Here is a 27229-nt window from a genome sequence, read left to right on the forward strand (position 1 = left end):
GGGGTGCATAATGTGCAGGGCCACAGACTGGGAGATAATAACTCACATTTATGTAGTGTTCATGGGGGAAAATATAGCATGTTGTTGCTTGTAAATACACACGACTGGAATATGTAAAATTGCTACAACATAGTGCTCGATCTATACCCACCCGCTACCCTTTTCCCAGAGTGGATGTTGGGTTACGATGATAAACTGTGTACAGGTTGCTCCTGAACCATGCAAGAGTCTAGTGTGAGCTCACGACTGTGTGACTCTCTGAAGGGTGCGATAACCATCCTGCAGGCTACCACATTAATTTCCTTACAGGACATATAAGCAGATGTTCTGTGTTTGACTTGTTTTGACTTCACAATATGCTATTGCAGCATCTATTTGTTATTTTTTAGTGATCAACTAATGAAAGGAAACAAGGCAAAATACAGATTACCTGCTGCAGCATGAGTTTGGTTTTGGTTGTTCATTTGTTTAATATTTAAAAGCACTCCAGTTCACATTGATGAATTTCTCACCATTTCATTTCTCCTCACAAATAGCAAGACAGTTCTGCTTGTGTGGATAGAGTTTGAATCCTGTGTGTCAGTGTTTTCGCTGTGAAAAGCAACGGCGGAAGTTCTGGCCAGGTCAGACACTATGTGACGAAACAGGTCAGTGACTGATGATAGAACAAGCTTGGTTCCAAGTCAAATACAGCAAGATGTTCTGTGTTGTATCACATAAATCTATACATTTAAACAACACACCTTCTGAATCCGACAATCCAATCAGCGTGTGCACTGAACACAACGAGTTGCCAGATGTCTGGAGGTGAGAAAGTAGGTCAGATTCAAACTTTTTTTTTTTTTTCTTTTCTTTTCTGTGTACAACCGAGTGCCTTTGAGGAGAGACTGTCCATCAATATGTGACCTTATTTCCAATTGTATATTACAACACATCTCATCCCACCTTCAAGTGTGGTCCTTTGGAACAGCTATAACACTTGCATGTCAACGTTGGGACCATGCGGCAACTTTGGCGTCTCAAAAGTGAAGCCAATGCTGAAGTACCATAAACTTGCATTCTTTCCTTTGTCCTCTGGTTGCAAAAAGAAGTTGTATTGTATAGAAGTCTATGAAAACAATTAACTTCTCGATTTATTTCCTCAGTACATATTGTAAACATGTATTCTTCTTCTTCATCATCTTCTTCAATACAACATAATGCTCATTTTGTAAATTAAAGTACCATTTAGAGTAAAATGGATGATGAAGCAGGGTTGCTTTAGGGCGTGGCTACCTTGTGATTGACAGGTCGCTACCACGGTGTTGCAGGTCTTGGTGTTTTCTGTGTTTTCATCTTACAACTTTAACCCTTTCATAGTGTGTATTCAGTTTTGGTCGCCTAAAAATGTACTTTTCAGGGTTCAGTTGTACTTAGCTCCACCCTGTCATGTTGCTTTTGGTTGCAAACAGGCGACGCTTCAAAATGGCAGTTCACAAACCAAAGGTTGACGTTGCGTTGACTTCGTCCACCTATGGCATCCTCTTACACCATCCTGAGTGAGAAAGTGAGTTACCACAACTGGCAACAAAGTGTCTAATTAATGCAAGCTTTCGCTTGTGCTGCAGCAAAAAACAGCCCACAAGCCATTCATCAAAGGCCTCTGTACCTTTCCCTTCCACTTCAGCATCAGTTTAACAGTATCACTGCCATTTTCATTTTTATGTCCAGCTTTTCCATCTGTTCTTTGTCGGCTTTCTCTCTGCGTGGATGGATGCACAGACAATTTGCTGTCTGCAGTCCATTCCTGGGAGAGATGCGAGGGGGGTGTACTGTAGGTAAAGGTCAGGGCAGTTAGAGGTGGATGTACTGCTGAGGAAAAGGTCACTCTGTGCAGAGAAGGGAGGAGAGTGCATCTGCTGGTTTCAGGGCCACTGCCACATCTTTTGAGACAGCTGAGGTCAACTGATGATACGAGACTGTTGAAGAAAGGAGAGTGATATGGAGGCTGTAGACCTGATGCTCTGTGGAGAAAGGTCATGAATCAGCAGTGGTGACACCAGTAGCTCATGACATGTTGGCAAGAATGACCATGATCGCATAACTGGGAAAATGAAAATACTTTTCCAGCCGTGTGTGTGTGTGTGTGTGTGTGTGTGTGTGTGTGTGTGTGTGTGCGTGTGTGTGTGTGTGTATGTGTCTATATGTGTGTGTTGGTTTCTATCCATGTATTTCTAGCTGTGTTACCAACCCAGATGAGTTATCTCTCCTGTCCTGCAGGCTTATCAGCCTACAGGGGTTGGTCCCCCTGCTAATGAAGTCATCTCTATCCTTGCTGCCTACTCAACGCTGGGAGGAGAAAAGGGAAGCAGGTGGGATAGGTAGAGTAGAAGGCATGAACAAGGATTGATGCCAAAGACATCCAGGGTGTAATACAGAGCATTAACAGTACAGTATGAAACAGCTGAAAGAGAGAGAAGTGGATAGGAAAGAAAAATTTCAGAGAGAGAAAGAAACAGTCAGGGAGAGTGAGGGGTGAAGAAAGCAAAGAAGGGAAAGCAAGTGAGCACTGCACTGCGTGTCATTGGCCCCCTGGCGTGAACAATCCATCTCAAATTGATCTTCCAGCTCGGCCCAGCAGGGCATTCTGAATCAATCTCAAATTGATCTCAGTGCCAGAGGTCGGGAAAACTAGCAGTGGAGCTTATCAGAAATATAGTGGTGCTGGGAGGATCTGACAGGGAAACTTATCACACTGCACAACAGGAAATGGGCTCTGAGCCCCCGGGGCAGCAGGAGGACGAGCCTGCTCCCTGTACACACAAACATACACACACACACACACACACACGTACCAGCACACACAGATTCAATGTCCCTGCGTGTACCCAACACAGCCATTCACTGACACATGCTCCCCAGTGTTCAGCACAGTACGGAGAGGGTATACTGTGCATAGACACATAAACAAACACACCCACACAAGCTCTCTCTCTCTCACTCAAACACACACTAACACACTGCTCAGGTATTAGTTCACACCTAGAGGCTATGCCAAAAAAGTAGAAAGTTTCTCAGAGCAGAATATGTCAATATTTTCAGTTAGACAGGTGAGATGTGAGGCCTGGAGCCCATAATGGCTTATAACGCATTTAATGTGTCCTCAGCAAGGCTGTGTGAAAGGCCAGAGGAAGGACAATCAATACTGGCATGCATTTAGACAGTCAGTAAGCTTAGGGGAGCAACCTGCCTCACAAGGCCCTGTGAAAAATGCAACCATAAAAACAATTGACTTTCACCACATAGTATCTCCGAAAATACTTGGATAATCCAGTCCAGGAGCATAGGAACTTCACACAAATGCCACAGCGTCCCAAGCACACTGAACTTGCGTACCCATCAACTGGCTGCTGATGTCTGGAAACTTTTAGAGCGGCCAGTGTGCTGTTGTATTACTGTGTAGTTGTCGATGCTCTGTTTCAAAGGGATTGTGGGGTGCTGTTTCTTACTGCTTGGATCACCAGATTGAAGCTGACAAGAACTTTACAGACCATGAACAGAACACAAAGAAAACTTACTCAAAGTTCATTTTTTGATGACAGCGAGAGCTGCAAAATGACACAGAGATAGGGCGATTGGCAGGGCCGGACCTAGACTTTTGGGGGCCCTAAGCAGTATATGGTTTGGGGCCCCCCTAACGCATTCCCTCTTTACATATCACTGAACCAACCTGCAAATTGTAAAGATTAGTTTAAGCATACATAAGGAATAATAAGCATGTAGACTAATGTAAGACTATTACCAGCAACACAATATTTAAATACACAACAGTAAATACAGTATTTGTCTATTACCCCGCAACCCTACGATTTTGTTGGAAAGAGCTGAATCTCAGCTGTCTTCATGTCTAAGATGTCCGAATGTAGAAAGGATATGACACGACCAAAAAGATACGATGCACAAGGCAACCATATGGTGAAGAACATACATTGATTAAAATAACTAATAACATTGTGCATAATCTGTTGCAATGATCAAATGAGAAAGAAAGACAAACGTGCACTGTTTGAATAACATGTTAACATGAAATTGCCCAAGAAAAGAAAATTTTGAATTGTACCACTTTCTTAAACTGAGACTTCAAGTGTAATTTATTCAACTTAACAAGCTATCGAAGAATAGCTTGCAAACTTATCCCAGTTAATGTTGACTTTCGTTCTTGTCTTGTTCATTCATTTTGAGTATTTATTTTTAAGGGGACAGGAAATGACTTTCTGCCTACCTTAGGCGTCTATTTTGCTCTGTATTGTTTTTTCAATTTCTTTTCAGCAAAAATGGCAACAAATGTCAGTTTTTAGAAGTTACATTTTTAATACTCTGTCTTGTGTTCATTTAAAAAAATTAAAAAAAACTTTTCATGGGGGCCCTAAGCAACTGCTTATATCGCTTAATGGGTAGTGCTGTGCTCTGGCGAGGGAAGAGATACAGGGAATAAGAGACTGCGGGAGTGAAGTGAAAAAGAGCGAGGAGGGGAGGGGTATCTTTGTCAGCGATTGGGAGGCAGCAGGAGAGCCTTTTCTCGCCCTGGACTGTAAAAGCTCTCTGTCAGCACAGAGGGGTAATGGGGGTTAGCAGAGTGTGTGCGTATATAAGAAAGTGTGAGTGTGTAAGTACAAGTGGTTGCATGTCCCAAGAGGTACAACAGAATATCAGTGAACCCAGTGACCCTCATGGCACATACATGTATGCATGCACTCACAATACCAAATAAAGAGAGTCACTCTCTAGAAACTTGCATTTATAAGCATTTAGATAATGTAATACGAATGGGTTCTTTCAGGATGTTTGGCAAAAAAAACATCCCAAAGGACGGGGAAACCAGCAACTCTGCTATTTGTTCTGCTGCATTGTTTCTGTCCAGTTCTGCTTGACTATTGGATCTCTTTAGACTTCTGCTAATGGCTCAATCTGCAGTACCAGATTTCTTAGTCCTTGTCTAAGTACAAACATGTACAATTAGTACACTTGTCTCCCTCTTTTAACACATCCCTGTCTCTTCACTTTCGATTTCTCTGCCTTTTTCGATCTCTATCTTGACAAAAGTGAAGCAGATACAGGGAGGTTGTTGACTTCACGTAGCTAATGTCAGCTTTAAGTGTTGTCCAGTGAGGATCGCAGACTGCAGTCTGAGGTTGACTCGGCAAATGTCAGCCATGTCGATCACAGTTAAAACCTTTTTGAATGGCAGCTTATTATTTGCCCTAGATATCCCCTAAATGTTCAGATCTTCTCTTGTTGTCCGAGGAGAGAACTGGATTTGTTTGCTTGGTGGCTGGATGACAACGTCTAACTAGAGACGGCTACTCAAACACGCACACATACACACACACTCATGCCCTGTCCACACTACTCCGTTTCTCCTTGGATGCAGATTTGTCAAATAGAAACGATCTCCGTCCACACGGGAGTTTCAGCATCATTCTCGAGTTGATCTGCGTCCACACGGCAGCCGTCGAAGGCGGACAGCACGTGACCATTAACTACACTGGGCATGCGCGTGACGGTGTAAACAGGAAGTGAATTGCTTGCTTAGTTAAAAAAAAAAAAATACTCACTCTGTCTCTCTCTCCAAATTTACTTTAACATCAACACTTACACATAAACGTTTACTAGATTATGGGTCCATCAATGTGGTCTCTCACTCGTTTCCTCCGTGTTGTTGATGTCTGTTCTCACTAGTAGCTCTGAACGTCATGTCCGCCTAGCTATCTTCTAAGCTAATTTTAACATTACCGCCAATGGAGAAATGCTAACCGCGATTAGCATTACAGCGGTGCGGGTCTATCTCTCTCACATCAAATTTACTTTAAAATCAACACTTACACGTAAACGTTTACTAGAATATGGGTCCATACATGTGGTCAACACACGTCTCTCACTCTATTCTGCTCTTCCTTCGTGCAGGAAAGCTTAGCAGATCGCTAACAGTAGATCCGTGAAATAAAGACCATGGAATCCATAGAAGAGTTTCAAGACTTCAGTGTGAATCTTTATTTGTAAAACTGTGGAAGCACAATATGAAATATGGCTTTACGAACTGTCCCTATACACATTACACGAATACAAAACAACAATCCATGATATAGCCAGCATGTAACATGTCCGCCTAGCTAGCTTCTAAGCTAATTTTAACATTACCGCCAATGGAGAAATGCTAACCGCGATTAGCATTTAATACAACACAAATGTTATACTAAACACGCGAATAGAATATATCTACGTACATATTTTCATGCTCCATAAATACATACTTACAGACTAAGGTCTCTCAAGGCTACCAAACGGAAGAAGTAAAACGTTAGAGCAGCATGTCTTCTCATTAGAATCTAAAAACAATGAGCTGCTCCATAGGGCTGATGCCGGTCACGCCGCTCGCTAATCACTCCAATAACAGCTGCTTCCTCCACAGAAATGCAGGCTTTTACTGCATAGCTGCTGCTAGCTGTTGTGCTAGCAGCAGCGCTTGCAATTAGTTATCCATGTTGAAATGAATCGCTGGTAGCCCTGTTTGTTTTCTTCCGGGTACGAGTCACGTGATAGTGAGTGTGACGAATCAGGGACGGAGACGTCATGGTTGCCAAGAACCAATCCAGTAGCGAACACGGGTGTGGGCGTAATTTTTTCTAAGCACATCCGTATCCGACCGTCCACACGCAAACGCAACCCCGGAGTTCTCAAACACCTCCAACCTCGCCGGAGTTTTCAGATCCCTCCGTTTAGGGTGCTCCAAAACTCCGGCGTAGTGTGGCTGCTCAGTGTAAACGTAGCAAATACGGAGTAAAAACGGAGTAGTGTGGACATGGCCTCAGAGCTTTGGTGTTTTGTCTTTTTTTACTTTCCTTTTGGTAGCGAGCAAAGACGTTAATTTGTGCCCGGTGTTACCACGCTGCTTTGCCCTTCATGCAGTTGAGCTGAAGTGACTTTTAGCTTTTAATTCTTCGATGATTTCGGGACAACAGCATAGTTCAGGACATGAAAACGATGCAGGGGCTTGACAGAGTTGAAAAGACTGAAAGGATTAACTACTCCAGGCAGCCTCGGCTAACCTTTTAACTTTGTACTCTAAGTTGGTTCTGACGGGGGTAGTCGCCCCTGTTAGAGGAAGTGTCTAGATATCTGTGCTCCTTAAGCTCTTTACGGTTAATGGGTGGAGGAGAGGGGTCTCTCTGTGAGAGGCCCTGAATGTCACTTGTCACCTTACTGCTGTGTAATGCTGCTAATAAGCACTAAATAACCTGAACTCTGAAATTTCCAATTACTGCTCCCAGCGAGACCCTGAGCTTTTGATGAATGTTAGGGAGCAAAAGCAGTTGGCCCTCCTGGAGAGAAGCCACACATATTCATATATGAAGAAGTTAATGCACTGCATCACCAACAGGCAGATGACAACTATACCTTTCACTCCCTCATGAGCTACAACAACAACAACAAGCTTTATTTCAAAAGAACATTTTCAAAGTTGCTAAAAAATACAAATAAAGTAGCAGCGTTTGCGTGTTGAGTTGTGTGCAGATGGTCTCAAGTCATGCGGAAGCATTGCTCTTATCCCACTCCAACCACACTCTGCCTCCAGGAGGATTAGGCCACATTGTTGACGCTACTGAGGGGTGCATGTTTCTGTAGCACATCGAGCTAAACCCACATTTATCTACATATGCACATATTTATAGTGCGCATACATACCTACACCCACATACTGTACACACTCGAACAGGAATCACTGCAGCACCCACAAAGACACAGATTATACTGCATGTCTTCTAGTGATTTAAAGTTGCAGTTTTTGGCTCTGTGATATTATTTTTAGACTTACTTTGTATTCCTGTATCCGAGGCCAAATGTAACACCTGATCAGACTGGATTATATAAAGTGTTTTCATTGTGACTGCAAAACATGTATAGTATTATTCATTTATTCATATCCTGTCCTGCAGGAGTGCTAAATGAGTAATTCATATTAAAGCGCTTTTGGGCTTTCACAATAAACACCTGTAAATCTGCCTGATTTGAAAGGCAGATTATAATCTTTTGTTTAGACAGTCCAGGGTCAAACAGTGAGCCCCTCTCCTCCATACTGTATCTGCAGCGTCACTGTTTTTTCCTCTCTCTCTGTTATGTTTCTTTTATGTGTTTAGTGTTGCAGAGCTTCTGTTCAGTCTTTGAACCTCTTCAGTTGCTGTGAGATTAAAGCCCAGCAGCAAATGGTGACATTAAGGTTTAATGGTTACAGACTGTAAAGACACTGTCTTCGATCCTGATGGGAAATCATTTAAAAACGCTGTCTTGTGTGACTCGGTTTTGTCAAATAGTCAGTTTTCCATCACAGTTTGCTGGTAATGATGCTAAAAACACAGGCTGATTCACGAATCTCTCATTATTTCCAACTCTGACATTCTTTGGCTAATCAAACAGTAACCATACCATGCTACACCCTGCCTTGTCTCTTCCATGGCTGATCCTACAAGCTGGCTGCATCAGTCAGGAATGTCCACACCCCGACAGCTGTAGGGGAATCTGACTCATCCCTCTCTCTGTCCCCATCCTCCTTGTCTCTTTAACAAATGCGCCATTCCACCCTTTCTCACCCTCCCTGTCCTACCCACTTTATCCACTCTTGTTTAAGAGCTTTGGCAAGTTGGCTCTGCCTCCTCCTACCATTTGAGTGTTAGTTTATCACTGATGAGTTCACCTCTAAGGGGACAAGAAGGATGCATTGTGATGGACAAATGGACCAAAGAAAGAAAAAAATCTCCTTTGGGACACTCTTTATTGAGTCTCCTGTTCCCTGATGCATGTCTTTTGTCTGATAGGTACTGCCTGTTAAGCTCCAGCTGTAGTCCCGGCCCCTGTTCAATGCCTTATTGATGCAGCAGCACTCCCCAGCTCCTCTCTGTCAATGCACTTCTCTTCTGCTCCTCTTTCTGATGTGGCTGCAATCAAATCGAAAGGGCTGTCAGCCATTCAGGGCTACTTAAACTAAAGTGAGGAAGGATGAGTGCAATCTGAAACATAATCCTTATCTATGTACCTCGACTTCTCCGACTGAATAAATTTCTCCCGGGCTATAATTTAACCTTGATGCATGTAGGATATGAATATGAGCTCCTGGAGTTGGCATTACTCTAGTACCTCTCATGTTCCGGGCTGTAGCTGTACATCACCATTTCACAGTACATACAGTACATCCAAATGATGCAGATCAGTGGGCCAAGCAGTAATGAATGTCAAGGAGCAGATTACATGGTAATGTGTTATTGATCGGTTACTGTCCTGCACACATCATTGATTAAAGCAGCAGAGTGTGTGATCGCTACATCTTTAAGTTGGACCTCAGATGCTCTTTGTCAAATGTAAGTTCTCCCTCAGGACGAGTTGTAAAAGCTGTGTTGTGTGTGTGTGTGGGGGGGGGTAAGCAGTATGGATTAAATCGTCTGTAAGGGTGATCCATGGTGATATTATACTGTACTAATGATTTTTGTTGATAAAATAACCAGATAGGAATACCAAATAATGTCAGATGGGAAAATCAAGAAACTTCATTTCAATATTCCTGTAAATCCAATATTGCCATAAAGCAGGCTTGCTCATTGATGCCTTTAATTGACTGAGATTTATTTAATGGATAGTGTACTGTAGTGTCACAGTAGAAGGTCTCCCACACATATAATTAACAGTATATGTCTTTGTGTGTGCAAAACCCCAACCAGAAAAAAATTGGTGTAAGTAGCTAATGCTGCATACAAATTACATATAATTGATATGAAACAATCAAATATATTATTCGGTTTAGTTATTGTAATCATCTGTTTGACAGTGCTTGTATGCATCTGTATTGAAAGCAGGCAACTCTGAAGCATCACTCGTGCATTTTACAAAAAAGTAAAAAATGTGAGTAAAATGGAGGGAATAACAGCGACAGTGATTAAATGAGAGAGAAAGAGGGAATAGATTAGTTCTGTCTGTCCTTCAAGAGTGTCTGAGAGAGAGAGAGAGAGAGAGAGAGAGAGGGAGCTGCCAGCACTCCCTTCATCTTCCCCTCCTCCCCCATCAAAGCTTCTCTGCTCTCATCTTGATCATACTCACCCTTAACATCCCATGGTATCTCTTTCTCTCTTTCTCTGTCTCTCCCCTCATTGTCAATCCATGAACACAAATGTAATTTTCTCATTTTTTGACAGGCCAAGAAGAAAAATCCCACTGCTCAGTTTTTACGCACAGTAATCTAATTTCTTCTTGACTGCATGCTGTTGTCAGTCTCTCTGTGTGGATGTGGGCTGTATTCCAATGTGTTGTCTCTCCATTGTTCTGCTTTGTTAGTTTTTTTTCACATTTTACTCTGGATACGGGGCCATGTTGTCGGGAAAATGCAGTTTTTCAGATTAAATGACAAAAGTGTTTTCTAATCTGATGCCACTATTGACAAGATTACATTTTTTCTCAGTGCCTTCCAAAACTGTTACAAATCAACAACAAAAAAAATGTTTTATTAGCCAATGTGATGATTAATAACCATTTAAGTGTTGGGAAGAATTGCGGTCATGGTTAAAGTAATCCAACACACATCCATCAACGCCAACTTCCTCCCTCTGCCGACATTATGGCATATGTGGCTATAACAACATATAACAAGAATTTACCGTTTTGCTCGCGACGGACAAGAAACCACTAATGTTTTTCTCGTCTCTTCTGATTGGCTAGCTGTGTGTTGAATTTGTAATGTCTACGGAAACATACTGTGGTTTATGCATGGAAAAGTGTAACTGTTAGCTGCTCTCAACACAAATTTTACTCTCTTCAGTCAAGCAGCCTGTCCTAAGGTTTCATCAGCTGGATTTTCATCATGTCTCACTGCACTTCACTTTGACATGAGTAATATAACAACCTTTCTTTGGCCTCACGAGATATGGAGTTGTGGGAGTCACTGCTGTAACTTTAAGTGGAAATTAAACTTGGAGGGAACAGGGAAACACTCATAGCCAGCAAGGCTCTTTGTCTCTTATTCTGTGATTTCGTGACCCGACACCAAATCCTCATAATTCTTTCGACTTTCTAACCCATTACAATTTCTCTCATTTATCCACCTGCTGACTATATACCTGTTTGCTGCATGAACAAATATTACCAAAGCAAATCGCCACAAGTAAAAAATGTGCAATGACAAAAGGTCAAACCATCTGCACTCCTGTCTTAATGCAAAAACACAGTTTATTTTAAAATCTTTCGGTCACACAGAGCTTGAGACATATCACTTTATGTTTTTCAAATGAGAACAGGGTAGGTTTCTGCACACATTTAAAGTTTGCTATTGGATCATATTCACAAGGTTTCAGCACTAAACCTTTATCTGAGTGTTGTGACCATGATGCAGGATTATGTTGCTCCTATATAAGCAAAAGAAAATACATTTTGAAGTATTTGGTCTCAACTTAAGTAAGTAATAAAGATGTATTTATATAGTGCTTCTCAAAGCAAATTGTACAGTGTTTCATTATTAAAACCATTAAGCACAAAGCAAGGCAGGCAGGCTTGTTACAGATGCCAAAAATATATTGAATGCAGGAATAATATAAGCATGATCAGACTGAAAACGTTAAGGTTTTTTAAAAAGTCTGTTCAATTTGATGATTGAAAAACTGTAAATCTTCCTTAAGTTACATGTACTTAGACACAACCCCAATCAATGCAGAAATGTTCTCAGGTACCTCACCATGTTGCACTACTTGATAGGTAATTACCAGAGTTTTATTTAACTGTAAACTCCATAGATTATGGAGAGAGGCCAACGTTGGAGTAATGTGCTCCCTGTACTTTCTCTTTGTTAGAAGATGAGGCAAGTATACAAATAATTACAGTGATCTAAGCATGAAGACACAAAACCTCTAGATTCATTTTTCCGCACTTTAAAGGAGGGAATATGTCTCATCCTAGAATTATTTCTTAACAGAAAAAAAAAGCGTGACTGAACCAAGTTGATTTGTGTGAAAAAGTCAAACGGGGGTTATAAGAATAAATATAAGAGAAGGAAGCGTGTAGTCTGCAAGGTCTGGTCTTTCTCACTCCATTTCATGACATTGTTTTTGGCAACTGTCCTTATTTTGCACCGTTAGTAATACAGTAACATGATGAGCTGGGGTTCACAAGTTGGAAGAACTTAGCGGCAGATTTAAACTTCAACTGCAGCTTTATTGTTAGCAACAGACACACCATAAGCTCAGCAATAAACCCACCTTTGTGTTCACATTGAGAATGTCACCAACTGTCACACAGCATCACTCTAATCTGACTGCATTTGCTCATATGACTAATTGTGTAACAGGCGAGATGTGAAAACAATGGCTATATTATGGAACACAATGAGGAGCACATTAACACTTTTTAAAATGGAGGCACACGCATGACATGAGACTCATCGTCATTAATACTTTTCTACAAAGCATGCTGGGAGGCTTCCGTACACACTTAACCCCTGTAGTGCTCCAATGAGAGACGTAAAAGGTGCCTCTATTTTAATAGATAATTATAAATGATTAGACTCTGTCACCTGCTACAATATAGTTGCTGCTTCAAGAGCCTTGCAGAATTGATTTAGGAAAGACCTCTACTGATAGCACACAGGAATAATCTGCAAAATCACATCCCCTCTTTTATTTTAAGAGCATTCTCAGTAATCTTCAAGTATTGGCTCCAATCATTTTTTAACTAAATCTGCATTCTGTCCTGTTTTAAATCCGTAGTTTCAACGGAGCACAGTCATGCCTGTCCTTCACCTAATTACAAATTGAAATATAACTCGATGACCATCACATTTTCAGGAGCCGGACAGAGGGAAATGAAGTAACCGGAACTAATTTCTTCAATTGTGTGCTATACAAGTGTGCTATACAAATCTTTATACTATACACGTCGAATGATATCAAATTGTTCTTCCATTTTGTGCGTGTCCGTGCACACCTGATTTCTTGCAGTCATGTAGGAACATAATTTATGTGAAAAAGGAAATGCTTAGCTACAGCAAAAGAAAAAAGGCATTTACTGGGGCGCCCATAGCTCACCGGATAGATCGCAAACCATTAAAACTGAGTCCTTACTGCAGCGGCACAAGTTCTAGTTCGGCCCAGGTCCCTTTGCTGCATGTCATCGCCCGTCTCCCCCCCCCCCCCCCTTTCCTGGCTGTCTCTCTCACTAGGTATTAAAGATGAATCCCGGTGTGGCTCTTCACTAGAATTTTTGCTATTTTCAAGGTGCAATATACTCAGTGACTTGTTCAGGTTGGGCCCAAGTCAGTTGCTGCTTTGTAATGCCCAACTGCAAGTCTGTTTAATACTGTGCATACATATTAATCGTATCGTGTTGAGACAACCGTATCAGTGGTGATAGCACGTTTGTGGCATGTTTATATATATTTTTTTCTATCTCTGGAGATGTGGTTACTTTCAGACAAGAACTGAAATTCTGCCGTTATTTGTAGCATAACTTGTATATATTGTATCAACTTATTTAAACTGTTCATTCTGATAACTACACAAAGAACTGTTAACAGTGCTGTGAATTGATTGTAAAAGAAGTGCAGGAGAAAAGACTAGAGTGAATATTTATCACCAAAGATGTCACCACAATCGAGAAAGCAAGAATCTCACATAAAATGTCACTTTGATGCATTGTCAGCAAGATTTAAATTGCATCTGTCAGGGCTCTAAGCCAATTGAACTAAATCTCTAATAATTCATCACACACACACACACACACACACACACACACCTTCGAGGTTCTGCCATAGATTCAGCTGGAGTGAAACTGATGGATTTCTGCCTACAGCGGGTGTTGAGTGTGCGTGTTGGAGGAAATCTCTGGGCTGCTTTGTTCACACAAAAAGCAACTCGTCTTTGACTAATGCACACACACACACACACACACACACACACACACACACACACACACACACACACACAGGCACGCTGAGGCTGAGATGATTTATAGCCAGCCATGTCTAATGGATTGCTTTGGCACTTGAGAAATTATGAAAAGAAATTAATTAGCCTTTAGTGACCCTGCTGTCCATCTGCCTCTCTATCTCTCTTCTCTCTCTAACCCCCCCCCCCCCCCCCCCCCCCCCACACACACACACACACACACACACAAACACACAGTTACCCATCATTTGGCTGTTCACTTTGGATGTAATTACAGTCAAAATGGGTTGCGCTAACCTGTCACAGATTTAGCTTCACTAATTAATATGAAAATACCGGTTGACCAAATTAATATAGAATATGTATTATTCAACGTTCAGTAGTTAAATAACAAACATGATGATGTCATTGTCATAGCTTCACTATCCCGTTTTTGTTCATGAAAATGTTTTACTTAAACTGGACAGAAGAGATATTGTATCTCAATGGGACCCTTCTGGTTAAATAAAGGATTCAATAATAAATATGTAAGAATGTATTGTTATCAATTGTTATTTACTACATTTCAAGTGATTATGATAAAGTAATAGAATGACCAACAATAACAAAGCGTTAAGTAGAATTTAGATATGAAAATATATTTTATAAAAATATGCAGTCTAATGCATGAAATAACAACGACAAGAGAAATACAAAGTAAAAAAATAAATAAAACTAACGATTATTTAAAAAAAAGGTAGGACAAATGATAAAGTTTGCCGCAGAGCACTACACAAACTGACACAATGTACAATGACGGAGGTAAACCAGGGAACGCCAATGCGAGAAAAACAAACGGAGAACGAGCAGCAGCTTATTTCCCCCTCAGTGAGGATTTCGGTGAATAGCAGTTATTTTCTATCTCTCTTCTGGCTGAATTCAGAGCAGAATGCTCAGCTCAGCAGAGGACCCGGGAGTCCTTATTTTCTTGTCCTTCTGCCTCTCTGTGTCCTTCAGTGGTACAAGATGAAGGATTACTGTACTGTAAAAGGACAGTTCACTAGAAATACCCTTTTTACTTTTGTGTCCCAAAATGCATAAGAATCAAGAAACAAAATGAGCTAATACATTATGTAGACCTCCTTCATTCCAAATAGGATACCAGAGGGCAGTCTTTAAATTAGATTTAAAATTGCGCTTTGCATTTTTTGGCAAGTGTGCAGCTCAGACATGAGCACTGAATTATTTTGTGGTTTCCTGCCTCCTGAGCTCTGAAAACCAGCTGGTATGAGACAGAATAGAGCCCATGAGAGCAACGCTGGAGGAGACGTGATTACGGTCCACTCCAAAATAAGTCAACACTTCAGATCCAGAGACCCACACACAAGCACACTCACAGCACCTCACAGCCCGGTGATGTTTGTCTGTGTATATTTGTACGTGTGTGTAATTCTGAATGTGGAGAAGTATTTGGTTTAGTCCCCTGCTGTTTATCCTGACATACAAAAAGAACATCTCTTCTTTGAGATGAGCAGCATGACGACAACCAGGAGAATCACTGCCTCCCTGAGTGACAGATAAGCAGATGGCAAGGACTTTGGGTGTGTTATTTTCCCAAAATATGTTGAACAAAAATCACATTTTTTTTACCAATACATTGTCTGAACATGGGTTGTCACTTGGATGTGAATATATGGTAACAAGTCACTTTAAAATGTGTCAGAGATCAAATTACACAATTTGAGTTTTATACTTTGTCTTTAAATGCACCGTTTTTGCTGACTCTAAAGCAGAGGTAGCCAACACGGTGCCCGCGGGCACCCTGTCGCCCGCAGGGACCACGTGAGTCGCCCGCGAGACATGTTCTAAAAATAGCACTAGTCACCATGGAGCTCCGTCTAAAATTGTAGTTGCTGTTCTTTTTTAATCAAAAACGCTTGCATTAGTGTAGATTTTAAAATGACAATATTTCTTGTCATAAGAGAGTCGGGTACCCGGAGGCGCACGGCGGACAGCCTGGACGAGGCAGCCGCACTAGGTTTTCAGGTTCTGAATGGCGGGCGCTTCCTGTTGGCGCCAGACGCGCGCCGCGAGCGCACCCTGTCGTCAGGTCCGTAAATCCTCGGAACAGGCCGCCGGGCAACAACTCAGGGGTGGCGGGGGAAGAGGCGAGGCAACGCAATCCGACCGAAAAGGCCCAGACTAGAGGTTTGAACGCGGGCGCCCGAAGACGCTCGTGCGCCTCGGAGGGTTGGATCCCCCGCTCGGATATAGACGAGACTCGTTACTAGTTTCTTCGTGGAGAAAAAGGTACCATTGGAAAAGCTGGTGTCGGTGACAACAGACGAGGCTCCCGCGATGACGGGCCGGCATGCAGGCTTCATTGCGCAATGCAAAGGTGACCCAGACTTCGCAACATTTCTACATTACCACTGGATCATTCACCAGCAGGCGCTATGTGCAAAAGTAACCGGCTTTAATCATGTGATGATACAAAAATATCAGAGATGTGATACCTCTGACTTTCAAATGTTGAAACAGATTAACAGAAATAAAAGTTGCATGTTTAAATATATATGTGTAGCTATACCATCATTGTTGTGGAAATCATTATTAATAATTATTGTGAGGAATAATTAACTGACATGTGATCAAACAGTTTCTTCACATATATTATTATTATTAAAAGGTGATCTGTGTAACTTTGTTATTCAGGAAGTTTGTATCAAATAAGTAGCCCTTCGTACTACTCGGTACCCTTGAAGTAGCTCTCAGTTTAAAAAAGGTTGGTGACCCCTGCTCTAAAGCGTCTAAAAAAAACTATATTTTAACAATGGATCCAAAGACTATTTGACTATTTGAAAAGACTATTTGAAAAGGCTCACTCTTCGTGACTAACTCATTGAGAATTATTCCTTGAACTGTAGTTCCCCTCAGCTCCATGGAGCATTTAGTGTCTTTCAGCTCATTGTTTTGATTTTCTGGCCCACAGCTTTGCTGTCTTGGTTCTTGGTTCCTACCACTCTCACCTGCTGTTTTCAGCAAAAAAGCTCTAAAGATGCACTGTACAATACCTGCCTAGCACCACACAGACGCAGTTACCAACTAGCTGGTGAAACTAGTGCAGAATTTAGCGTAGTCTATGTAACGAAGTGGACACCCATTGGTTTGTGGACTGCCGTTTTGAATGCTGAGTAAGACATATTTAGGCAGCCAAAATGGTTACAATTAATTTCTATGAACTGAAAACACACTGTAAAAGGATTCAAGTTGTAAGACAAAACACGGACAACTCTCAGACCGGACAACGCCGTGGTAGCGACCTGTCGGTCACAAGGTAGCCACGCACTAAAGTACACTTATCGTCTATTTTACTTTAAACGGGACCATAATTTACTAAATGAACATCATGCTGTATTGAAAAAGACTTGAAACTAGCGATTGAGACCATAAACTCATGTTTACAGTCTTGGAGGTAATACATTTAGTGAGAAGTAGGGTCATTTTATCATTCCATGCCATCAGACTTGTTTTTGCAACCAGAGGAGTCGCCCCCTGATGGCCAGTAGAGATAATGCAAGTTTAAGGCGCTTCTGCATTGGCATCACTTTTCAGACCCGGAGGTTGCTGCCTGGGTTTAAGTCATTATGATGTACTGATTCAACAATCTTCAATGCAGTAACAGTATGCAGAAATCTTCATTTGTATCATATATGTGCTTGTTTTTACAGTGCACATAATGACTTCTCTTGCAAGTCAAGCTCTTGAATTGAATTATAGTGCAAGACTGATTGAAAGAGAAATGGAAAGAGTGAAGTCAGTTCAAACAAAGAGAAAGTATGAAATGAAAGAATGGAAAAGACGGATTGAGGGGATGATTCAGTGAGAGAGACAGAGGGAGGGAGAGAAACATGGAGGGATTATTAGGGACTGTGTGCGGATTAGGGAGGAATGCTGAGGTCTGTCACACCAGAATGTGATCTCGCTCCGGCTTAGTGTCACTTTTCTGTCCTCCACTTCCTCTGGTCTGCTATACAGGTTCGCTCCAGCTTCCAGCCCATTTCAGTTCTCTCCTGTTACATCACTCACCTGCCTCACTGCTTGCCTCACCTCACCAAGCGCACACATGAGATGAGATGTTCAGTGGGTGGTACAGTTGGCACACAAGACAATTTCTATGGATTTTCCATCCTGGATGCTGCAGCAAAACAAATCCAGTGTCTTTTTCTAGTTGGCTGGAGATCATGAACACTGCATTCTTTCCAGATGAAGTTATTGTACAGTATAAATCTGTTGAGGCTCACGCACATTTACACACTGACACACCAAACAAGCTTGCTGTTTGTTAAGTGAAATGTGTGATCGCCCCAGTAAAGGCGCATGGTGTAGTTTTGACAAATACTTTACTAACCACCTCCCCCGTCTCTTTCTCCACCTCTCCTGCAGATCTGAGTTCGACCTGGACTATGACAGCCACCACGAGGACTACAATGACAGGTAATGTCAGAAAGCCACGCATGGCAGCTCACACACCTTATTGCTTGTCTGCGTGTCACAGGAGGCTAAAGGAAGAGGCTAAAGTGGATTATTTATCCTTGCTGTTCCCAATAGTCTCCGCTCCCCGTCACTGTCTGCCACACAGCCGTCCCCCGTCCGTCATCCTGTCTTTGCTTGCAATGTTGCCTGTTACTACTCAACAGCCAGGAGCTCACTTGTTATACACAGACACGCAAGTGCACACTTTCTGGAAAGACACCAACCTTGTGGATTTGTGATCTGTAATCCCATTCGAGCATCGTAACTCTAGCTGAATCTCAAATGATTCTGTGTTTAGCAAACTTAGTTATATCATTTGCTTAAGCTGCATCCATGTAACGTCACAGATGTTGCCTTGAATTTTAGAGGCAATACATTCAGAGTTTATAGCAGCTCATAGCTCTAAATCACATAGTACATAGAGGTGGCGCAATATACCGGTATTGAAGATAACTAAAATTTAAAAATGTAATATTGATTTCTTATTAATAACACACATATAATGGTGCAGTTATGGTTACAGACTCACTCCACCTTCTTACATTTGTATTTTGAGTGTCATTCATTTGCCAAAATAGAGACAAAACTAACACAAAACAAAGTTCACAATGAATTTGATAGCCTTATTTATTTGCTTATTTTTTTTTTTAAATCTACATGTATATGTAATTATTCTGGCCACAATAATTGTGTGGTGAAAATCTGATATTGTGACAGCCCTAGTAGCTTACATAGTATATTGACATGGGGGTTACTAGTATGTCCTGTCAATACAAATGATCTTATGATCTCTTAGTTCACATCCTTATAAAAATAATAAAGCTAATGTCTATTATATTGCAACATTTTTAAGTTGAAACATTATTGGTACATACAGATATTTTTGTTACCACATCCGTCTGTGTCACTGTGTAGTGACTGTGAAGGAAAACATGTTGTGCACTTGGTCAAGTCAAACAGAAAACTTATTTCTCTCAGTCTCTGTCTGAAAACAAACAAAAACTGCTTTTATTTCCTGGTGTCTACACTTTAAACCAAATTGAGGGCATGAGAAGGAACTAGTCTGGAACCAAAAGAAAATACACTCTTCACTGAAAGACTAAGAAAGCCAAACCTCTTCACTTTTGATTGACGATATTCTAACAAAAACTCAGGAACTTATAGCTGACAAAAGCACTTTTTTCAATCTGTGAATTACTGAGACTAAACTTTAATTGAAAATCACTGCCAAACATGAACGGGCCACTTAAGATTAAGTTAAAGTCAATTTCCCAGAACAGATTGACAACAACCATCCGTTAGGGTTACATAATGCCCTTCAATAAAAATACCAAAACTGAGCGTATTGTTTGGACGTGTCATGAACTGTGCGTTTACCTTTTTTATGTTACTGCAGAACACACTCTTGTGCAGTGTGCAGTTAATAGCAGTGGTTAGGTCGATGAGGTAGTTAGTTAAAATGAGCTCCACTCAGAGTAACTCTGTATTATTGGTCCTCCGCTGAAATTGTGCAGGGACCTTCCTACAGCCCCCAGGCCTCAATCATAAACACTCCACTCAGCACATCTGAATAAAAGCAGGCAGTCACATAACACACACACACACACACACAAACACACACACACAGAATACACACCTCATTCTGGTGCCTTTCTCGCACGTATCGATGCTCTGTTGGTCTGAGTATTAACTGTCATCATTTCTTTGTTTTTTGCATTTGTTTTGCCTTGCTCTGCATTTTTCCATCTATGCTCAGGGGGAACACTCACCACTGATTTTCAATTTGTTTTTAACACAGTGCATGATTATTCCCCATGCTGTTGACTTGCACTATTGACAGCTGTGTGTGGAAGCGTATGTGTGCATATCTATGCATGCACATGTATATGCCTCTGGGTGTGAGTGTGTGGGGACTGTGTGTGTGTGTGTGTGTGTTTTGTTTCTGTGTTTGTTTGTTTTGTGGAACATCAATATGTGGGAAAAAGAGAAATTACTTTTTTTTGTCGGCTGTCCTCTTGTGCGAACACGATAGAAAAGTGTCTTTCCACACAGATAACAGCTCCAGCTGACAAAGCTGCTTTTCGTGTGGGGTCTAATCCATAGAGACAAACACTCTCTTTCTCTCTCACACACTCACACACTTTTCTGTAATCCTCACTCGTCGCTCATTGTCTGAGCTTCCATTCTCTGAGATGACACTTCAAAGCCGGTGGAACAACACATTGTCTATCTGCCCCTGCAAACTGCTTTAAAGGACTTTAAACTCCCATAAGTCTTTGGTCTCTGTGTCTCTCCACACGGACAATGCTCAAAGCTTCTAATCTCACACACTTATGACGGCCTAATACACTTCATCCTTATATGACATTGTGATGTGTGTGCGTCTCTGTTTGCATACTGTGGATGTGAGAAGAACACAGAAATCTCAGTATCAAGTAGAGAGGCTTCGGAGAATATAACAGGTGAAAGAGAAAAACAGAGAACATTTTTCAGGGAGTCGGGCTGACTAACTGGCTGTCAGCTCGACCAGTAATCTACATTACCGTCCGACTCCAAGTCCTCGGAGCTCACAGCTCACCTTCCTGTTGTTGGCTGGCATCAAACAGCAGAAACCATGTAGGCTGTGCTCAGACTGATCCAAATATATCCAGATTGAGACGGAAAGATTAAGTTGATCAGAATGATCAAGGTTTGGTACCTGCAGGTCTGAAAAGCACTCAGTTCAGATCTCTCATAAAAAAGTCTGAGATTTAATTTGCAAAGGTCTTGACTTTCCTGCCGTAGACCATAACATTAGTCATCACTGTTTTTTGTGTGGTTGCGGGCTGTCAGGAGTCGTTATACGCTGTGCGTGCAGGAGTCTGTTCAATCATTTTTTGTGGCGTTTCAGCCAGCACCAAGCAAACACTGTCACTACTGTTCGCTGCAGTAGATGGAAAGCTCATCATCTCATAATGGGCAAGTGTCAATTTTAGCAAAAAATGTAATTAATTCATTATTTTTTAATTTATCCATCCATCAATATTCTGCCACTTATCTTGACCCAAGCCATGTTAATTGATTATTATACCTACTTTGTTATAAACAGCTGAGATGTATATAAATGTCAATGATTTCATGTTTGACAGATAATCGCAGGCCCAATTGTCCCACGTCATCATTTGACCGGCAGTATGACCATGAAAAAGGCATTACATTTCATTCTGTGGTATTAGTATGGTCTTTAAACGTTTTTTTTATTTAGTTTGGTGAACACAGTAAAAACCCTGGCTATCCTTTTTAATTGTTCTTTGAGCCAAATCTCTCTCTCTCGTTGCTACAATTAACAGAAACATAATCATATATAGATTTAATTGGCCTTCTCACGCTTCCTGCAGCTTTGCTCATTGCTGATCGGTTGGTTGGTTTTGAGCCTGTAGCGGTGTTTCACCTGGTCGTTGTGTGCATGAGTGTTTAAATCACTTTCTGCTTCGGTCACAACATCACTTCTATTTCTACTGAAACATACACAAGCACACATGCACAAACAACACACAGTGTGGTTTCTGTAAGCACTATAGAGTTTGACTGTAATACACCCCATGTCACCAGCACTACTAGCCTGGCAGCGAGCTATTGATTGGCCCTGACAGAACCAATTACATTCAGTGACAGTTAGAGACATAGAGCTGTCCACAGGGAGGAGGCAACGCCAGCGCAACAGAGACAGAAACAGAGATAGAAAGTAAAAGAGAAAAGAATATAGAATATACATATCCATATTTATCTATGAGGTGCTTGAACAGATGCTTTTCACAAGCGACACATATTTCCTTTAATATCTCTTTTTCCAGCTTGTATCCCTGTCTTGTTTGAGCTAGGGCTGGGTTTGAATTTTTTCAACATTACAATAACTGTTGAGTTTAGATACAAATTTCAAGGGAACATAAACAAGTTTTTCTACAATACCCTTTCGTTTTCATTTAAGTACAGCCAAAGTTCCCATATTGAAGTGATGCCTAAACACAAGCAGCATTTTGCCCTCTCATGCTTGTGAGCAGACTCTCTTTCTTCCTGATTTTAGACAAACACTTGGGTTGCAATTAAAATCACAGCACACCTTCCCACTAATTCAGCAAAATGGCTGCATGCACATAGTTAAAGACGAGTTGTTTTACAATTGTATCTACTGAACTTTTAGGGTGTATGACTACCAGCGTGTACCGGCATCCCTGTCTCCTCTGCCCCTGGGACCCAGTCTGGCCAAGCGATCCCGTTCCTCCTCCTACTCCTCTGGGAACAGACGCAGTCGAGACAGAACCCACTCCAAAAGCTCCAGAGCCCACTCCACTAGTTCATCCACAGCCAAGTGTGAGTAATATGAATGGACTCAAGTCAGAAAAAGATTACATTAGATGATGCAGATTTATACTGTTTGTCTAAAACTCTGGCAAGGGGAATGCCTCTTTACATGAAAAATGAAATGATAAATATAAACCTCGGATCATTAGATCTTTTGCCTCTCATCCTTTCAGTATAACGCAGTCACAGACAAAATATGCTGTGTGTAGTTTACTTAAGCACAACACACAATCTCTAGGTATTGAAGTTCAAAGACTTTTTTAACCCCCTTTTTCTGTGATGCTCCTTTGAAGAGAGAAACGATGCAGTGGAGAAAATTAGCTTTATTCAAAACCACGGCTGCATGATTCCTTAATTTGGCAAATCAGAAACTCTTATGCTGATCATGCTGATCAAAGTTAAAGGCCAACATGCACTTTTTTGATATAAGATATCCAAAGTGCATGCACATTTCTTCTTTCATAGTCACATTTTAGTAGTGAATTAAGGGTAATAGTTAGATATTTTGAGAATATGCCTATTTGCTTTCTTGCAGAGCATTTCAGATGAGACGGTGAATACCTCTCTGGTGCCCATCTTCTCAGCTAACTCTCTGTAAGAAAGCAAATACGTGCATTTGCCTGTTTGATAACTGATATGATATGATAATATGATCTAACTAATCTCTAAAGAGATTTTCAGGTTGTGTAATAATTTCCTCATGTCCTTTACATTCTTACTGTCTTCATCCCTGCAGTGGGAATGGAGGAGTTGCAGGTGATTAAAAAGGAGCTGACTCTGATAAAGACACAGATCGATGGGCTGCTCGACAGTCTTGACAAAATGGACACACAGAGGAATGACCACAAAGGTGAGACATTCATTCACAAAGACAAAGGAGGCGCAAGATCAACTGATAGATAATCTATTCGCACATCAAAAAAAACATTTTAGGTGGACTCTGCAATATGCCACTTTCAGATTTCTGCTTGATTAGCTCCACCAGTCACAACCCCAATCAAAATGATTCAAGATCGGCGTCGCAGGGGAAACTGGGGGATGGGAATGTACTGCACCACCAGAGCCACTCCTATTTTACCTGACAAATCAATTAATTCCCTCCAGTCACACATTTTTTAAAAGTTGAAGCAAAGCCAATATCAACTGTGCAGGTATCTGGATTTATAAACGTGAGTAAATTATGGAACAAGCAAAACAAACAGTGTGGCTGAAGGAACTAACTGATGAGGCAAATATGAAGGACTGAGAACAACAGCAGATCAGTGTGCATGGAGGGAAGAGCTGCTGCTGCCCTCATGTGGACGTTTGAACACAATACTGTTACTGCGTCTGCCAACAACAGCTTCGGCTCAGGAAAGGAACTGGTCAAGGCTTTATCATCCTAAAGAAATTGTTTTTTACTGGAATCTTAATTCAACTGATCAAAAAAGTATGTTCGCTATGTAATGTCCATACTATCCATGGCCATTGAGGTTACAGAGGTCTGGACCTCAGTATTTTCTGACTAAAAGTAACTTGACTACACCGACTTACTCATCTGATCGCTGTCATTGGTTTGTGTGCGTGTGGGTGGATGATCTTGTCGTTACTACAAAATCTGTACTCGATACATTCGTAATTTAATTATGTCAACAACTTGAGGAAACTTAGGCTGTCTGAGAGGCAGGGGCGAAAAAAAAAGAAGAAAAAAATGTATCTCAGGCTCTACTTGATTCCCCTGCCTCTCACTATCTAGCTCTGCTGTCTCTCACTTCCCCTCGCTGTCCCCTGTCACTCCCACTCTTATTTTCTGACTGTTTTAAAGTACAAAGTCAGTGGGATGCGCACAGACGTTTTTGTCTTTGAACCACAGAAAACATGTATTTTCTTTTCCAAAAGAAACAGGACCTAAGTTCCACACCTAAACTCCATGCGTGCATCTGTTTATTCCTGTGCTGTAGGGTCTCCCCTGAGAGAGGACAGTCCAGCTGGCTCACTGTACGCTCTGTCTGTCAGCAGCCCCGAGCACTCCCTCTCCTCCCTCTCTCCACCCAGCTCCCGCCATCGAATCCACAGAGAGAAACCTGACCCGAGGGAGCCCGATGATGATCACCACACGGTAAATGCACCTGAAGTCTGTGTGCACTTGTTGACTAATGACTAAAAAGTAAATCAGCGAGGGCCGTCCCTTTTGCTTTTGATGTCAGAACCGCATGATGCTAGTTTCTGGTATTAATGAGATTCATGACAAAGGTCTAGATGGTGCCACAATTTTTGTTAATTTGTCTTAAGAAGTATGTCTTTTGGGGCCCCATTTTGTGGATGAAAGAAATAATAATTTAGAAACGGGAAAACTCAGTTTTGCACAGAAATGAAAGAAATGAAGTTAACCAGATGTTTCTGTGCTACAAAGTGAGTTGTCATGAAACAACTACTGAGACTCCACTACCTTAAAATCAATTTATACTTGCACCATTCAGTTTCAGATGTCTTTATTGTCCATTAGATTTGCATAAAATGGGAATTTGCTTTTGGCACTGCCATAAGACAATATACACACACAACAATACACAACATTTATGCATCTTAAAGTATTAAAGTGACCAAATGGCGGTAATAATAAAGTGCTGAGTGGATTTTTCTTCCACTGGTATGTCATCATTTAATTACACTTTAGTAATTGTGAGCTCACAGTTCAGTGAAATGTCTCTTTGTTTTGTCTCACTGTCTGTCTGTTACAGATGAGCAACCACAGCTCTGACCCAGAGGAGGAAATATGAGGAAGGAACATGAAAAGACGTAGAGGACATGGATTAAGTGCCAAACATGGAGGAAGAGAACAACAATCGACAAGCCAACACTCAAATTATCCGATAACACAATACATTTATGTTATTGTATCACAACAGCCTGGTTTCTGTGACCATATTTTTAAGTCAAACTAAAAAATGGATACAGGTGACTTATACAAACCAAGTACATGCACATCTGTTAAGAAGAATTTGGTAGGTTGGCCCGAGAGAGTGAGAGAGTAATTGTAAAGGAGAACTGGAAGAACGGTAGTGAATTTAACTTTTTATTATCCTGCCTAAGGAGGCATTCCTATTTAATTGTAAAAGAGGGTTTACACAAACGCCAATATTCCAGTATTAATCCAGATACTGCAGAATTAATCTAAATGAGACAATAGGATTTTTGATGAAAGCCTTGTGTAAGTAGCTTACCAATTTATCTTGCCCACATTAAAAGCCTTCTTCTGAAACAGGCAGCACATACCAGCATCAGACTGTACATAGAGTACATAATGTGTCATGTTGCTAGAGGTGCTGCAGTGTTTCTGCCGTTTCACCAGTTTTTCCAAAGAACGAAATTCTTATATCTTCAATTAGATAACGTAGAAACAATAAAGAACCTGGAATATTAATGAAGCGTGGGCAGTTATAAACTACGTTAACAGCATACTTAAATATTATATTTTTCAGAACTATGGTATAACTATAATAGTGTGTGCATGCACTGTGAAATAAAAATCCCTTCAGTGGATCTCAAAGTATTTTGACTTATGAAAGCAAAAGAAATTGCTACATTCTCAAATTTGATCTTTCAATAGGGCTTTTTGTTGATGCTCAACTCACCTTTTCTCTTTCTAAGATATCAGAATTTAGCTAGTCAAAGTTAGTCACAGTAATCTGTGAGAGATTGAATAGTAACGCTGATCATTCAGGAGAAACAGGTTGTTTTCAGCTTGTAAGTATCAGTCTGCTATACTCTAAAACTTTTCTTTCCTTTATATGTGTTAGAGAAATGTTACTACTTTCTTCCATCATGTATTTGGCACTTTTAAGACATGCAGAGGCCCCGGTCAGTGTGTAATATTGTGTATTATTGTAAACTTTACTGTAATTGTTGAACTGTCTAATTTTATTCTTGCTTTAGGAATTCTCATGTGTTTTTTAAAAGAAAACAAAGACGTTATTCCTATGCTGTTACATTTTTTTTGTTTGCATTCTTCAGATTAGCCAAGTGGAAATACTCATTGTCAAAGTAGTAAAGGTATTTTCATATTGAGTATAAATACAGTACATGGGAGTGTGTGTGTTTTTTCTAAGAGACCAAGACAGACACAGAGAGAACAATTGAAAGAGAAACAAACATTGGAAATAATGTTAAGTATTAGAAATCATAAAATGTTGAAAGTACTGCTCCAAAACTTTACCACTTACAGTGTGCAAATATCCGAAGTGTATAAATCATATATAATAATAGACTCCATATCAAACAGAGGAAAGCTGAAAGTAAACATCATCTCGCTTGCCGTAAGTCAGAGAGCTAGATCACATGATCACAGGTTTCTCTGAACCCACAACATCTGTAGTCCTCGGTGCATGGATGGTTTGACCTCAGCTCAATCGGACCCTCAAGCAGAATTGTACACATTATTATCC

General features: G+C 40.9%; 1 protein-coding gene across 1 annotated transcript; it reads left to right on the forward strand.

Annotated features, from left to right (window-relative positions):
- The first annotated feature begins 1513 nt into the window (after nucleotides 1-1513).
- Nucleotides 1514-25564, forward strand: LOC142969756 (uncharacterized). The gene is made up of 7 exons (XM_076109757.1): nucleotides 1514-1546; nucleotides 2260-2351; nucleotides 18375-18425; nucleotides 22645-22814; nucleotides 23542-23655; nucleotides 24746-24903; nucleotides 25526-25564. Exons 1-7 carry the CDS (start codon nucleotides 1514-1516, stop codon nucleotides 25562-25564), a joined length of 657 nt encoding a protein of 218 aa, XP_075965872.1.
- The last annotated feature ends 1665 nt before the right edge of the window (nucleotides 25565-27229 follow it).

The sequence above is a fragment of the Anarhichas minor genome, unplaced genomic scaffold, assembly GCF_050575085.1.
Source record: "Anarhichas minor isolate MPS153535 unplaced genomic scaffold, ASM5057508v1 ptg000042l, whole genome shotgun sequence".
NCBI classification, from domain to species: domain Eukaryota; kingdom Metazoa; phylum Chordata; class Actinopteri; order Perciformes; family Anarhichadidae; genus Anarhichas; species Anarhichas minor.